We start from the raw sequence: 15,861 nt of genomic DNA on the forward strand, positions 1-15,861 counted from the left end.
CCTTGGAAACCTTAGAAATCACTGAAGACCTTATATGTAGTTGTCATATGAATCTGTCTTTTTTTAAGTTTGATTTGTGAATGACTTATTTAATATCTTTTTTGGAAAGATAATAGGAGCAAGAGGGCCACACAAGATAGAATCCAGGAGCACATGGACGTCACCACTCTTTCCCGAGCCCTTAAGTGCCAAATAATCAGGCAGCATTGCTAGTGAATCCTCTACTGTCTTCATTGTGTGTTTTATTGTAGCTCTTAATTAATTAGGTCTTGTGTCACTACATAGGAAAAATAAATGTGCATACTCCTTACCCAAACAGGGAAAGACAGCCAGGTTTTTTTTTTTTTTTTTCTGTTGTTCCTGAGCCAAAGTTAGTAAACCAAGAGACAGACTTAAAGCAAACTAATGTTCTGGAAAGACCAATAGTATGCAGTCTGCCCTCTGACTAATGGGATTTTATTATATATGAGAGTTTGGTTTATAAATCTATTTCCATCCATTATGAAGGTCAATGTATAATTAATTTAAGTCCATAATTCCAGATATGATATTGCTAATTCATGGGAAAGAAATGAATATCTGCTCTTTTGTGATATTGAGGAGCTCAGTTTCAATATGGTAGACTACTGTTGGGGTTATTAAAAATGTTCTGATTGTATTTGTGCCAGACATAGTTGCTGTCTTCCTTCCTTCCTTTTGGGGAGTATTTCTAAGGACTCAGGAATTTTTATTTAATGCTTTATAATCAAGTGTAGTTATTCCTTTTTTTTGGGTCCAATATCAAGAATCAAACCCAGAATCTTGCACACACTAGGCAGGTGCTCTACCATTGAGCTACATTCCCCAGCTCTAAGTATTATTATTCCTTCTGATGTTTGAATTGTCCCAAGTCTGGCCAGGGGTTCTGCCTGCCTTGACCCTGTCACATAGTCCACCAGTGGGGAACCCTTGCTCTCTGCCTCTGCAAGGACTCCGAGTCCTCTCTTGTGCTTTGCCTGCTGCATGCTTGCAGTTAGGCATTTCTCCAAAGAGCCTGGGGTTTGTATTAGTAGGGAGTACATTACAAACCCAGATGTGGACCAAAGGTCTTTATTGTTGCTAAGCTTTTTCAATGGATAGAATTTAGGGGAAGTGTATGTTTGTGTGTGTGTGCTTTAGTCATGAGTTGATGTTGGCATTTCCAAATCAAAGTTAATATTACAGGATTTTTCCCCTTAGTTTTTTTGATTATGTCACTCTCTCTCTTTTTCTCTCACCTTGAAAAATCTTGGTTTCTAATATTTTTGTTTTTTCCTACATATGTAAAAATTATTTCAGAATTACACTACTGATACTGTTATCAATAGTAAAACAGTTGAGTGAAGTTATATATTACTTTGCACTTCTTTTGTTCTTAGACTACATCCCACAGTAGTTTACTGTTTACAAATCATTAAAGATATTCTGTCTGTTGACTATGCTACCAATTTTATATTCTCAAACATATTTTCAGCCCAATTTCAATATTAGGATTTGCTTTTTTTCATGTTTTATAAATATTTTTGAACATATTAGAAAGAACATTGACATAATTAAAATGCCCAAGCAATATAAAAAAAAAAAAACTTATAGTCTTACTTCCTCTCTCTAACCTCCACCCTTTCTCCTCCCATATTTTTCAACCATTTTTATTAGTATCTGGTTTATTATTTTAGTGTTCTTGTAAAAATTCACTCTTATAAATGTGTACATATATACATAAATATATACACATATACATGTTTGCAAATTTGTATTATGAAATATGTGTATTCTTTATCTTTTTATGCTATTCTCTATTTTTGCCTTTTGGATTTTATATATCTTGGAGATTATTCTGTATTAATAGATACAGATCCTCTTTAAAGAGAGAGAGAAGAGAAAGAAAAGAAAGGGAGGGAGGGACTAAAGAAGGGAGGGAGGGAGAGAAAGAGAGAAGGAAGAAAGGAAAGGAAGAAAGAAAAAACATTAGTAATCCTGTGTGGTTGTATAACAGTTTATGCAGCCAACTCCTTACTAATGCATGTTTGAAATTGTAATACACATAATTGGGTTATTTTTTAAGTACCTGTTTTAAAATGTTTAAACTATTTAGTGTGTTCATATTGTATAAAGTCCATACCCTCTGTTGTTGTTTTTTTTTTTTTTGCCATTTAAAAAAAAGATTTATTGAGATGTAATTCTAATACCATAATGTTTGCCCATTTAAAGTGTACAGGAAGTTTTAAATATATTGATGGAGTTGTACAATCATCATCATAATCTAATTTTAGAATTTTTTCTTACTTTAAAAAAAGAACTCCTTTGCCCAAAAGGAATCACTCTTCATTCTAAGACCCACACCTGTGATCCTAGGCAACAATTAATCTATTTTCTGTGTCTCTAAATTTGCCTATCCTGGCCATATTTTATTTTATTTATTTATTTTATTGTTTTATTATTCATATGTGCATACAAGGCTTGGGTCATTTCTCCCCCATGCCCCCACCCCCTCCCTTACCACCCATTCCACCCCCTCCCTCTCCCCCAACCCCCTCAATACCCAGCAGAAACTATTTTGCCCTTATCTCTAATTTTGTTGAAGAGAGAATATAAGCAATAATAGGAAGGAACAAGTGTTTTTGCTGGTTGAGATAAGGATAACTATACAGGGAGTTGACTCACATTAATTTCCTGTGCGTGTGTGTTACCTTCTAGGTTAATTCTTTTTAATCTAACCTTTTCTGTAGCTCCTGGTCCCCTTTTCCTATTGGCCTCAGTTGCTTTTAAGGTATCTGCTTTTAGTTTCTCTGCATTAAGGGCAACAAATGCTAGCTAATTTTTTATGTGTCTTACTATCCTCACCCCTCCCTTGTGTGCTCTCACTTTTATCATGTGCTCAAAGTCCAATCCCCTTGTGTTTGCCCTTGATCTAATGTCCGCATATGAGGGAGAACATACGATTTTTGGTCTTTTGGGCCAGGCTAACCTCACTCAGAATGATGTTCTCCGATTCCATCCATTTACCTGCGAATGATAACATTTCGTTCTTCTTCATGGCTGCATAGAATTCCATTGTGTATAGATACCACATTTTCTTAATCCATTCGTCAGTGGTGGGGCATCTTGGCTGTTTCCATAACTTGGCTATTGTGAATAGTGCCGCAATAAACATGGGTGTGCAGGTGCCTCTGGAGTAACCTGTGTCACAGTCTTTTGGGTATATCCACAAGAGTGGTATTGCTGGATCAAATGGTAGATCAATGTCTAGCTTTTTAAGTAGCCTCCAAATTTTTTTCCAGAGTGGTTGTACTAGTCTACATTCCCACCAACAGTGTAAGAGGGTTCCTTTTTCCCCACATCCTCACCAACACCTGTTGTTGGTGGTGTTGCTGATGATGGCTATTCTAACAGGGGTGAGGTGGAATCTTAGTGTGGTTTTAATTTGCATTTCCTTTATTGCTAGAGATGGTGAGCATTTTTTCATGTGCTTTTTTCCCATTTGAATTTCTTCTTTTGAGAAAGTTCTGTTTAGTTCACTTGCCCATTTCTTTATTGGTTCATTAGTTTTGGGAGAATTTAGTTTTTTTAAGTTCCCTATATATTCTGGTTATCAGTCCTTTGTCTGATGTGTAGCTGGCAAATATTTTCTTCCACTCTGTGGGTGTTCTCTTCAGCTTAGAGACCATTTCTTTTGATGAACAGAAGCTTTTTAGTTTTATGAGGTCCCATTTATCTATGCTATCTCTTAGTTGCTGTGCTGCTGGGGTTTCGTTGAGAAAGTTCTTACCTATACCTACTAACTCCAGAGTAGTTCCTACTCTTTCCTGTACCAACTTTAGAGTTTGTGGTCTGATATTAAGATCCTTGATCCATTTTGAGTTAATCTTGGTATAGGGTGATATACATGGATCTAGTTTCAGTTTTTTGCAGACTGCTAACCAGTTTTCCCAGCAGTTTTTGTTGAAGAGGCTGCTGTTTCTCCATCATATATTTTTCGCTCCTTTGTCAAAGACAAGTTGGTTATAGTTGTGTGGCTTCATATCTGGGTCCTCTATTCTGTTCCACTGGTCTTCATGTCTGTTTTTGTGCCAGTACCATGCTGTTTTTCTCATTATTGCTTTGTAATATAGTTTGAAGTTAGGTATCGTGATACCTCCAGGATTGTTCTTTTGACTGAGTATTGCCTTGGCTATTCGTGGCCTCTTGTGTTTCCATATAATTTTCACAGTAGATTTTTCAATCTCTTTAATGAATGTCATTGGAATTTTGATGGGAATTGCATTAAACATGTAGATTACTTTTGGGAGTATAGATATTTTTACTGTTGATTCTACCAATCCATGAGCATGAGAGATCTCTCCACTTTCTATAGTCTTCCTCAATCTCTTTCCTCAGAAGTTTATAGTTTTCCTTGTAGAGGTCATTCACATCTTTTGTTAGGTTTACACCTAGGTATTTGATTTTTTTTGAGGCTATTGTAAATGGAATTGTTTTCATATATTCTTTCTCAGTTTGTTCATTATTAGTGTATAGAAATGCTAATGATTTTTCTATGTTGATTTTATATCCTGCTACCTTGCTGTAGCTATTGATGATGTCTAGAAGCTTCTGAGTAGAGTTGTTTGGGTCTTTAAGGTATAGGATCATGTCATCTGCAAGTAAGGATATTTTGACAGTTTCTTTACCTATTTGTATTCCCTTTATTCCTTCTCCTTGCCTAATTGCTCTGGCTAGGAATTCCAGTATTGTGTTGAATAGGAGTGGAGATAGTGAGCATCCTTGTCTGGTTCCTGATTTTAGAGGGAATGGTTTCAGTTTTTCTCCGTTAAGTATAATGTTGGCTGTAGGTTTGTCATATATAGCTTTTATAATGTTGAGGAACTTTCCTTCTATTCCTAGTTTTCTTAGAGCTTTTATCATGAAATGGTGTTGGATCTTATCAAAGGCTTTTTCTGCATCTATTTTGATGATCAAGTGGTTTTTGTCTTTGCTTCTGTTAATGTGGTTTATTATGTTTATTGATTTTCGTATGTTGAACAACCCCTGCATCCCTGGGATGAAGCCTAGTTGGTCGTGGTGAATAATCTTTTTGATGTGTTGTTGAATTCGGTTTGCCATTATTTTGTTGAGGATTTTTGCATCAATGTTCATTAAGGAGATTGGCCTGTAGTTCTCCTTTTTGGAGGTGTCTTTGCCTGGTTTTGGGATAAGTGTAATACTGGCTTCATAAAATGTGTTAGGCAGCTTTCCTTCCCTTTCTATTTCATGGAACAGTTTAAGGAGGGTTGGTATTAGTTCTTCTTTAAAGGTCTGATAGAATTCAGCAGAGAATCCATCAGGTCCTGGACTTTTCTTTTTAGGGAGACTCTTGATTGCTGCTTCAATTTCATTTTGTGTTATAGATCTATTCAGTTGATTAATTTCCTCTTGGTTCAGTTTTGGATGATCATATGTATCTAGAAATCTGTCCATTTCTTTAAGATTTTCAAATTTATTTGAATATAAGTTCTCAAAGTAGTCTCTGATGATTTCCTGGACTTCCATGGAGTTTGTTGTTATCTCCCCTTTTGCATTCCTGATTCTACTAATTTGGGTTTTTCTCTCCTCATTTTAGTCAGGTTTGCCAGGGGTCTATCGATCTTGTTTACTTTTTCAAAGTACCAACTTTTTGTTTCATTAATTCTTTGTATGGTTTTTTTGGTTTCTATTTTATTGATTTCAGCTCTTATTTTTATTATTTCTCTTTCTATTTGTTTTGGGATTTGCTTGTGCTTGTTTTTGTAGGAGTTTGAGATGTATCATTAGGTCATTGATTTGGGATCTTTCAGTCTTTTTAATATATGCACTCATGGATATAAACTTTCCTCTCAGGACTGCCTTTGCTGTGTCCCATAGGTTCTGGTAGGTTGTGTTTTCATTTTCATTGACTTCCAGGAACTTTTTAATTTCCTCTTTTATTTCATCGATGATCCATTGTTCATTAAGTAGTGAGTTATTTAGTTTCCAGCTGTTTGCATGTTTTTGTCTTTACTTGTGTTGTTGAGTTCTAGTTTTACTGCATTGTGATCAGATAGTATGGACGTTATAATTTCTATTTTCTTATATTTGCTGAGGCTTGCTTTGTGCCCTAGGATATGATCTATTTTGGAGAAGGTTCCATGGGCTGCTGAGAAGAATGTATATTGTGTAGAAGTTGGATGAAATGTTCTGTAGACATCTACTAGGTCCATTTGATCTATTGTATATTTTAGATCTTGGATATCTTTATTGATTTTTTGTTTGGATGACCTATCTATTAATGATAATGGGGTGTTAAATTCTCCCACAACCACTGTGTTGGCGTTAATGTATGGTTTTAGGTCTTTCAGGGTATGTTTGATGAAATTGGGTGCATTGACATCGGGTGCATATAGGTTGATAATTATTATTTCCTTTTGGTCTATTTCCCCTTTTGTTAGTATGGAATGTCCTTCTTTATCTCGTTTGATCAATGTATGTTTGAAGTCTCCTTTGTCAGAGATAAGTATTGCTACTCCTGCCTGTTTTCGGGGGCCGCTGGCTTGGTAAATCTTCTAGCCTTTCATCCTAAGCCTATGCTTATTTCTGTCAGTGAGATGGATCTCCTGTAAGCAACAGATTGTTGGATCTTCCCTTTTAATCCATTTCGTCAAGAGGTGCCTTTTGATGGGTGAATTAAGTCCGTTAACGTTAAGTGTTAGTACTGATAGGTATGTTTTTATCCCTGTCATTTAGTTGTCTTAGTTGTTTGAAGGTTTGCTTATGTGTACCTAAGTTGAGGTTACTCTCTACTTTCTTGCTTTTTCTTTTCCTGTGGTTTGGTGTTGCCTGTCTTTTCATGGTTAAGTTGGGTTTCACTTTCTGTGTGCAGAATCCCTTGAAGAATCTTTTGTAACGGTGGCTTTGTGGTCACATATTGTTTTAGTTTCTGCTTATCATGGAAAACTTTTATTGCTCCATCTGTTTTGAATGATAGCTTTGCTGGGTAGAGTATCCTAGGGTTGAAGTTATTTTCATTCAGTGCCCGGAAGATCTCACCCCATGCTCTTCTTGCTTTTAATGTTTCTGTTGAGAAGTCTGCTGGGATTTTGATGGGTTTACCTTTGTATGTTACTTGTTTTTTCTCTCTTACAGCCTTCAATATTCTTTCCCTAGTTTCTGAACTTGTTTTAATGATGATATGTCATGGGGTAGTTCTATTTTGATCTGGTCTGTTTGTTATTCTGGAGGCTTCTTGCATCTGTATGGGAATATCTTTCTCTAGATTTGGGAAATTTTCCGTTATTATTTTGTTGAATACATTACGCATTCCCTTCACTTGTACCTCTTCTCCTTCTTCGATGCTCATGATTCTCAAGTTTGGTCTTTTGATGGAGTCAGTGAGTTCTTGCATTTTCTTTTCACAGGTCTTGAGTTGTTTAATTAATGGTTCTTCAGTTTTTCCTTTAATTACCATTTCATCTTCAAGTTCTGAGATTCTTTCTTCTGTTTATTCTACTCTGTTGGATTGGCCTTCCGTTGACAGTTCTGTTTCGTTCTTTTTCTGAGGTTTTCCATATCCTGGGTGGTTTCCTGTTTAATGTTGTCTGTTTTTGTCCTGAGTTCATTTATGTGTTTATTCATTGTGTTCTTTGTTTCACTTTGGTGTTTATACAGTGCTTCTATGGTTTCCTTTATTTCTTCTTTTGCTTTTTCAAATTTTCTATTTTTGTTGTCTTGGAATTTCTTGAGTGTCTCCTGTACATTTTGGTTGACCATATCCAGTATCATCTCTATAAAATTCTCATTGAGTACTTGTAGTATGTCTTCTTTTAAATTATTCTTGTGGGCTTCATTGGGTTCTTTGGCATAGTTTATCTTCATTTTGTTGGAGTCTGGATCTGAGTTTCTGTTCTCTTCATTTCCCTCTGGTTCCTGTACTAATTTTTTGCTGTGGGGAAACTGGTTTCCCTTTTTTTTTCTGTCTTCCTGTCATTGTCCTTGGTGTTTTTTACTGTCCCTGTACTGTGTGCAATTAAGTATTTTCTGGCTTGTAATAATAACAATGGTAATATTTAGAATGGAAGGGTGAGAGGAGATGGAAAGCAAGAAGTTAAAGAAAAGGGAAAAACAGACAGGTAGGAAAAAACAAAACAAAGTTTCAAAGGTATAAACAGGGAGCTTTAGTGTACTAATCGACAGTAAGGTGAACAGGCCTTAGAGAGACAGAGAGAGGATTGAAAATAAAAAATAAAAATAAAGATAAGAATAAAAATAAAAAGTAAATGAACATAATATATATATATATCAATAAAATAAAACAAAATGATAAATAGAAAATAAAAAATAAAAACAATTAAAAAAAACCTCCAAGTTCAAATGCAATGAAGTTTCAGTCTTAATAATTTTGGTGTCTTCTCAGTCTCCAATCCTGGAGATGGTGCCTCAGATGTTGTTCTGTAGTTGTCTCATCAAAGGGGATGCATAAAGTAGAACAAAATTTCACAAAAAAACAAAAACCAAAAAACAGAAAAAACCCACAAAGTGTCCCAAGTTCAAATGCAATACAGTTTCAGTAAGTTTTTCAGCATGCAGGTGTAGTTTGGTTGTTTTCTCATCAAAGGTAGGGAGAGAGAAAAAAAAAAAAAAAGATTCTGGAGACAGGTCTGTGAATGGCTATCTGCAGCTGTGGCTTGCCTGCCTGCTTCTGTGAGCCTGCCGTTGCTGGAGGCACTGTTTATGCAGGTCTCTGGGGTGAACTTAGCACTCACCTGGCCCCCGCAGGCTTTGTTTACTCAGATTTCTCCTGTGGGTGAGCCTTTGCTACAAGCTTTCCCCTTTCCAAGCACACTGGGGAAGGTGACACTGCACCTGCTTTCTCAGTCCTGCGTGTTTGTTTACAGTTTGCATGGGAAGTGGGTCTTACCCCCTCTCCTGTGGAGTTTTCCTCCCACCGCCACTTTTACAAGCTTTCCCGCTCCTGGTTGCTGGGCGCGCCCCGCTCCCGCTGGAGCCTCTCTGGCCTGCCCGGCTTGTTTATTTACAGTCCCGGGAAGGATTCCCTTTCCCCAATCTTTGGCACTCAGTGCGCCCCACCCTCTTTCCAGCGTGTCTTTATCGTTCTTATTGCTTATTACTCAGTTTCTCTTTTTTTCCCCGGGTGGAGGTCAGTCTGTCCGGGGGGCTATGCTGCTCTAGCCCAGGTTTGACTGTGGGAGTACCGTGGTACCGCTTAGCTCACCTTGTCTGCGTCTTCCCAAGTCGTCTGGGTGTGGGCGGCTGGTGGCTGGCGGCCCTTACCCTCTGTTGTGGCCTGCAGTCCCTGGCCTTGCCTTCCTCCTCAACTTCACTGCGTTCGTTGTCTTCCTGGCTCACTGTCATACCTTGCAGCTCAGATATGATTCCTCAAGAAAACCATCTCTGATTATCCTATCTAATGGACTTTCTTTCCTCTCAAATCACACTTGCTTTGCCATATTTATTTCCATGTCAGCTGTTAAATATAATCTGATACTACCTTGTCTTCATTTAGGCAGTGTTGTATAGTGGCTAAAAGCTTGGGCTTTAAGCCAAATGGCCTGATTATGAATTCTGGTTATGTGACTCTGGGCTTGTTAACTCTGTGCTTCAGTTCCTCCACCTAAAAATAGAGATGATAATAGTATTTTCTGTATGGAGTGCTATATAAAGAATGAATGGTTAATAAATATAAACATGCAGTTCTGTGCAGTGTAAAATAAATGCTGGCTGTGTCTGTATTAGTATTTAATTGCTCATTTTATTCTCCCCTGAATAAGTTTTGTGATAGGAAGAACCTTGTCTGTCTTATTTCTTCCCACTGTAATCTTAGGACTTAGAAGTTTCTGAAGTATAGTAAGCACTTGTATTTGTTGCTGAATGAATAATAATTAAAATTCAGTTTCCATTCCTTTGAAACATCCTTGGATATATGTAACAAATATGCTTTCTCATATATTCATCATATGCAGTTGTCAGATTTCAAGGATATTTTCATTAAACATTAGAGTATGAATGCCCATTCTTAACACGTACCTCAGAACAGCTGGCCAATTAGTAAAATCTGAAATAGAAATGATGTCTATCTTGAAACAGCAGAAACTAATAGTGAAACTCATTATTTTGTAAGATTAATGTATGTTAGTTAAAAAAAATTTGAGAAACTCGAATTTTCCTAAAAACTTGAGATTTTAGTAGGTAATCAGTTTTGAGCTATCACTAAATAGTTTTCTAGTATACCAGTAATTACACCTTAAGACCATAATTAAAGAAAGGTGTTATGCTACACAACAGCAAAAAATACAAATACTAACTAGCAATATCCATAATAAAAAATATCTGGAATGTGTCCTTTCATAAAAAATTGGGAAGCTTTGCTAGGGTCCTATGTCTCAAACCTATAATCTTCACTAGTCAGGAGGCAGAGATCAGGAGGATTGCTGTTTGAAACCCACCCAGGCAAATAGTTCATGAGACCCTGTCTCAAAAATACCTAACACAAAAAAGGGCTGGTGAAGTGGCTCAAGGTATTGGCCCTGAGTTCAAGCCCCAGTACTACAATAAAAAGAACAAAAAGAATTGGGAAGCTTTACTGTGATATACATAGAAGATTTGAAATAATGACATACCATGTTTCCAGGTAGTCAAAACTAAAATTCTTCCAAATTACTATATAATGGCAAATTTTAGTGCAAGTCAAACTCATTTGTATTTTTTGGAATTTTGTCAAAATTACCTGAAAGTTCATTTGAAAAATTTTAGAAGATGAACACACATCATTTGATGGTTACTCCTTAATGAAGACTTATAACAGCAACTAAAGGAGAATAAAACTCCTAGTAGCCCAATATTACAATATATGTGACAGACTGAATTTAACCAAGTGTGGTAGAAATCTCTCGCTGGTAGATAAGAACATGCCATTTAATTTTATGGCAAGGATTTTCAGATAAAACAGATTATAATTCATTCAGGGTCTCTGACCATATCAAAGATGGCATCAAAATTATATTGATGATTTCAAGCAAATTTTAAACAATTAGAAAAGAATAAATTTTCTATTTAATCTGTGTACAGTGTAGAGTGACTGCTTCATTGCAGTTTGCCCAGGACTTTTTCTAGTCTCAGCACAGAAAGTCCTGTGTCTCAGGAAACCTGAGACCAGGAAGGCTGATCATCCTTGCACACTCTGTGGAAAAGATGCTTCCATCTGCAAAGAGGAAAACAAATGGAGGTCCAATGTCTTATGTGGTTTGGAGTAGCTCATCTTGTGCCCCTCATAGGTCCTAAGTCACTCTAGGCACACAGAGATTCCTCAGCAGTCTTTTATCTGTTCAGGAGACTTAAGATTTGGGTTTGATCAAGAATCTATAGTAGGAATCAGTAAGAATCAGTTTTCATCTGAAAACTGAATAGGAGGATTGAGGCCACATGACATAGTCTTGAATCTCACAACTGATCGCTGTGCTCATGGTATTTGTTGTGTATTGACTTTTAGTGTAATTCTCTCTGTTGGCTTCGTTTCTCAGTAAAAGATATTTTTCTAGGGATTTGTTTACTTTCATTTTTTAACTATTATTTTTCAAATATCAGTCAGTGGAAATATTTTTTCCAAATATCTGTTTATCTCTTGATCTGCAAGGGATTTAAGTAATGTGTTTAATATGTTACAGATGAATTATTAATAGAAGATCTGATTTTTGTGGGTGTGTTTTATGTTGTTTTAGCTGTAGGTTGATAGGCATATTTTATACCACCATGGAATTGTCCTTTTTGAAATAGAAAGGGGAGTTTTCTTTTTTTGATTGTACTCAAAAAATTATAAATGCTGTGAAAATTTCTTACGATCAAGGAAAATATTTTAGAAGTTGACTAGAAATGCAAACCACCTTTACATCTGTTAATCTTACTTAATATGAAGATACCCCAAGCAATGTATGAGAATAAAATTCAAGCCCTTCTCAGGACAACTGGCTTACCAAACTTGATTTAAATGTCATAGACTTAAATTTGCTCACAATCCCATTAAGTAAAAGCACAGGCTGGTGAGAAGAAAGTGCAAAATTATGAAAGTTTTATTTTTAATGTGTAACACAACTGTTAGCTAATCTTCTGAAATTTGCATACAAGATATAAAATGTGTTTGTAATAGATTTTCTTGCAGTCAGCCTATTGAGATGTCTGTTTCTTTTCATGCTAAGTAATATGTAATCGCTTGTCACAATTAAGTTATTTTGTCTTCATTATTTTTTAGTGTCTAAAAAGCACGGCAAGCTCATTACTTTCTTACGAACATTCATGAAGTCTCGTCCAACAAAACAGAAGCTAAAGCAGCGGGGAATCTTGAAAGAGAGGGTGTTTGGTTGTGACCTGGGGGAGCACCTTCTGAATTCTGGCTTTGAAGGTAAAATGAACCTAAGAAGCTCTTGATACTAGTTCTTGACCTTTCTGGTTGGTTCTCTATAACCAGTTATTGGTTCTCTATATATTGGTTCTCTATAACCAGTTATAGGTGGTGTCTGCTTCATTGCACTTCGGCTTGCACTCAGCTATGGTAGGGACTCTTCTCAGTTCTGTGTACAGCTGAGAAGTCTTAAGAGTGCATTTTGACATGGAGGTGCTTCTGAGCCCCTTAGGAAGAATACCACATGCACACAAAGAGCACAACATCATCCTTACTTTGCATTAGTTCTTAGATCTGTCCAGATAGATAGCTTCTTCAGCCAGTATTCCTGCTTATATCCTAAAATATTTATTTTATTTTTCTTTGTGAGAACATAGCCTTTTTTGTTTTGTTTTGTTTCATTTTGTTTTTGGCTATACTGGGGTTTGAATTCAGGGCTTCACACTTTCCAGGCAGGCATTTTGCCACTTGAGGCACTTGAGCCACTATAGCACTTTTTGCTGTGGTTATTTTTACTTATTTATTTATTTATTTTACATTTGAACACAGGATGAATGATTTTATTCATAATTTTGTTGAAGTGCAGCAAACAATGTACACTGATCCTTTTTATTTGCTACATGTTAGAATCATGATGACTTTTCAGTCAGTTTAGGGCATATGCAGAATAGCAAAACTTGAAAAAAGTCGATCTCTCTTGTTTCAGATCTTATATTGTACACAACTGTTATTTTGGCCAGCCATTCAGTCCCACATTCCTCACAGTTTTGTTGATGACTTTGCTGTCTAAGGTTGGTCTCTGAAGCCTAGTGCTGAAATGCTGTCTAGTATAAAAGAGTTGTGTTGTGCTTTATAGACAGAATGTGTAGTTTTGGTGAACTTCACTCCGGTACGGTATTATGCGTTCTAGGACTCTGTGCTAGAGTTCAGTGCTTGTGAAGCAGTACTTTCATATACCCCGATGCTGTGCTTTTATTTTTGAGGTAAGGTCTCCTGTTTGCCGGTGCTGGCCTGAATGATGATGTTCCTAGTAATGCTTTCTGCAGTAGTTAGAATGACACATGTGTGCCACCAGAGCAGCCTTTTCTGTTGAGAAGGGGATCTTAATGAACTTTTTGCCAGGGCTAGTCTGGAACTGTGATCCTCCCAATCTCAGGCTCCCATGGTATCTGGGATGACAGGTACGCTCCACTGCACCCAGGTATTGGGTGAGCTGAGGTGTTACGAACTTTTTGTTCAAGGTTGGCCTTGAACTGCAGTCCTCCCAATCTCCATCTCCTGAGAAGCAAAGATTACAGGCTTGAGCTGCTGATGCCCATCAAAAGGTTTAGTTTTGAGACTATAAAACACCAAAACTAACTTCCCAACTTCTATATTTAAAATTTATATTCCTTTCTCTATAATTTAAATTCTGAACCAACAGAATTTAGTGGCTGGATAGAGAGAAGGAAAAAGGAATTTTCTTTTGATGTTTTAAAATATTACTTTACTCTACCTTAGAGATACTAGAATGTTAAGGAGGTATTCTCCTGTGCTATTGAAAAGTACCAGAAATAGATGATTTGTGAGATTCTGAATCCTGATAGGAAAGACTCATTGTGGCTTTAGAGACAACCACTAGTAGAATCCAGTGGTAAATACTTTTAATAATATCAAGTTCAATTGAAGGTCTTACTTGTTGCTTAAAGAATACAAGTGGACTCATGAATTTAATGAAGACTATACCATATTTTTGAGAGTAGAGAAAATATTATTTTAAACAGATGTTATTCCTAAGTTAATATCAGCTTAATAGAGTTTCCTAAAAATCAAAATGGCAACAAAAGCCCTGAGGAATATTTCATCATAGGAAAACTAGCTAGTGACTAGAAAGCATTGTGAGGAAAAAAATCAGAAAAAATGGGAGACATACATACCAGATACTAAAACAATATTCAAAAATATAAGGCAGAGTTTTGTGCAGAGAGTGAAATGTGAATAAAACAAAATGTTCAGAAATAGTTATTCCTATTATGATATGATAAAGTATAGGTTTAGAGCAATGTTACAAAGAAAGTTTGTTTATAATCTATATTGAGAAAATGAAATAGCATATGTTGGTCATCCCCTTATCACTGAGACAAAATACCTGACAAACACAACTTAAATGAGGAAAGATTTATTTTGGCTTACAGTTTCAAGAGGTTTCAGTCCATGGTTTGTTGGCTTCATTGCTTTCAGACTGTAATGAGGCAGAGCATCATGGAAGGGAGCTTGTGGTGGAGCAAAGCTGCTTACTTTTTTGTTGGCTGAGGCACAGAGATAGATAGAGCAGAGACTGAGACCCAGGGACAAGATAGGCCTTTCAGTGGCACTTTCCCAGTAACCTACTTCTTACAACCAGGCTCCACCTCCTTAACAGCCCCTTCATCTGTGAACTTACCAGTGAATTAACTCATTGATGAAATTAGCTCCCTCATGAGCCAGTCATCTCTTAATAGCACCACCAGCTGGGGACCAAGCCTTCAACACATGTGCCTTTTGGGGTAACACTTCATCATACCCAAACTATAACATAGCAGTTTCAAAGAAAATTAATTCCTACTCTATGACACTGGGGTAAAAAAACCTCTCCAAATGTATAAGAGTTAATTGTGTCCAAGTTAAGGAATTGTCAATATGAATTAATCTTGTTTTGAGATAAAAGGACCAGTTTCTCAGATTTAACAAACAAACAAAAATATGAGGAAAGAGATGATTTTGTATACATACTTTTCATATAATGAAAAATAGCAAATGTAGAAGATAGGTATCATAAAACAGGAAATATTATAAAATGCTGTTATCATAATGTATGAGAATATCATTGAGACTTTTAAATCCCTGAGTAAAAAGTAGAGAAAAGATAGTAACATATAATTGTCACAGGTATAGATAGTAAACAAAATATAGAAGCATGTTCATCTTCATTTGCAATCATGGGAATGTTCTTTAAACAATTTTTAAGATACCACTTTATGTTGGTAAACATTATTAAAATTAACAGCTGTTTTTTAAATGTGACATGAAGCACAGCAGTTTTTTTTTTTTAATCAATAAGTAAAAATTATTGGTTTCCAGAAGCTCTGTGAAATAGTACAACCCTCTTGGAAAATGTTGGTACTTCATAGCAAGAGACTTTATGAACTTTACAGTGTTTCTTTCATCTAGCAATTCTACTCCTTAGAGATATATTTTAATATATAAATGGGATTTATAATTAAATAGGATTTAATTATAACATTTAGTCTTATGTGAGAGCAAAAACCATTGAACACTTGTCTTTTGAAGGAATTTTTCTATAAATTATGAAGCTATTAAAATTAAATTTTAATGCAGTGTAAAAACCTATAAAACATTAGTATGAATAGTCAAATGATATGTAAAATGAGTATATTTATGGTAAAGTATTATAGAAACTGGCT

At 36.0% G+C, this 15,861-nt stretch overlaps 1 protein-coding gene across 21 annotated transcripts in view; it reads left to right on the plus strand.

Annotated features, from left to right (window-relative positions):
- Positions 1-15,861, plus strand: part of Arhgap32 (Rho GTPase activating protein 32) — a 301,921-nt gene that overhangs the window by 246,259 nt on the left and 39,801 nt on the right. For 20 of the 21 annotated variants that reach the window (XM_074066349.1, XM_074066354.1, XM_074066359.1 and 17 more), the window contains one exon: positions 12,269-12,418. The exons of the other annotated variant lie outside the window; for it this stretch is intronic. In XM_074066349.1, the coding sequence (XP_073922450.1) occupies positions 12,269-12,418 (150 nt within the window). The remainder of the gene's footprint in view (positions 1-12,268; positions 12,419-15,861) is intronic. 21 annotated transcript variants of the gene reach the window in all.

This window comes from Castor canadensis, chromosome 2 (assembly GCF_047511655.1).
Source record: "Castor canadensis chromosome 2, mCasCan1.hap1v2, whole genome shotgun sequence".
NCBI classification, from domain to species: Eukaryota; Metazoa; Chordata; class Mammalia; order Rodentia; family Castoridae; genus Castor; species Castor canadensis.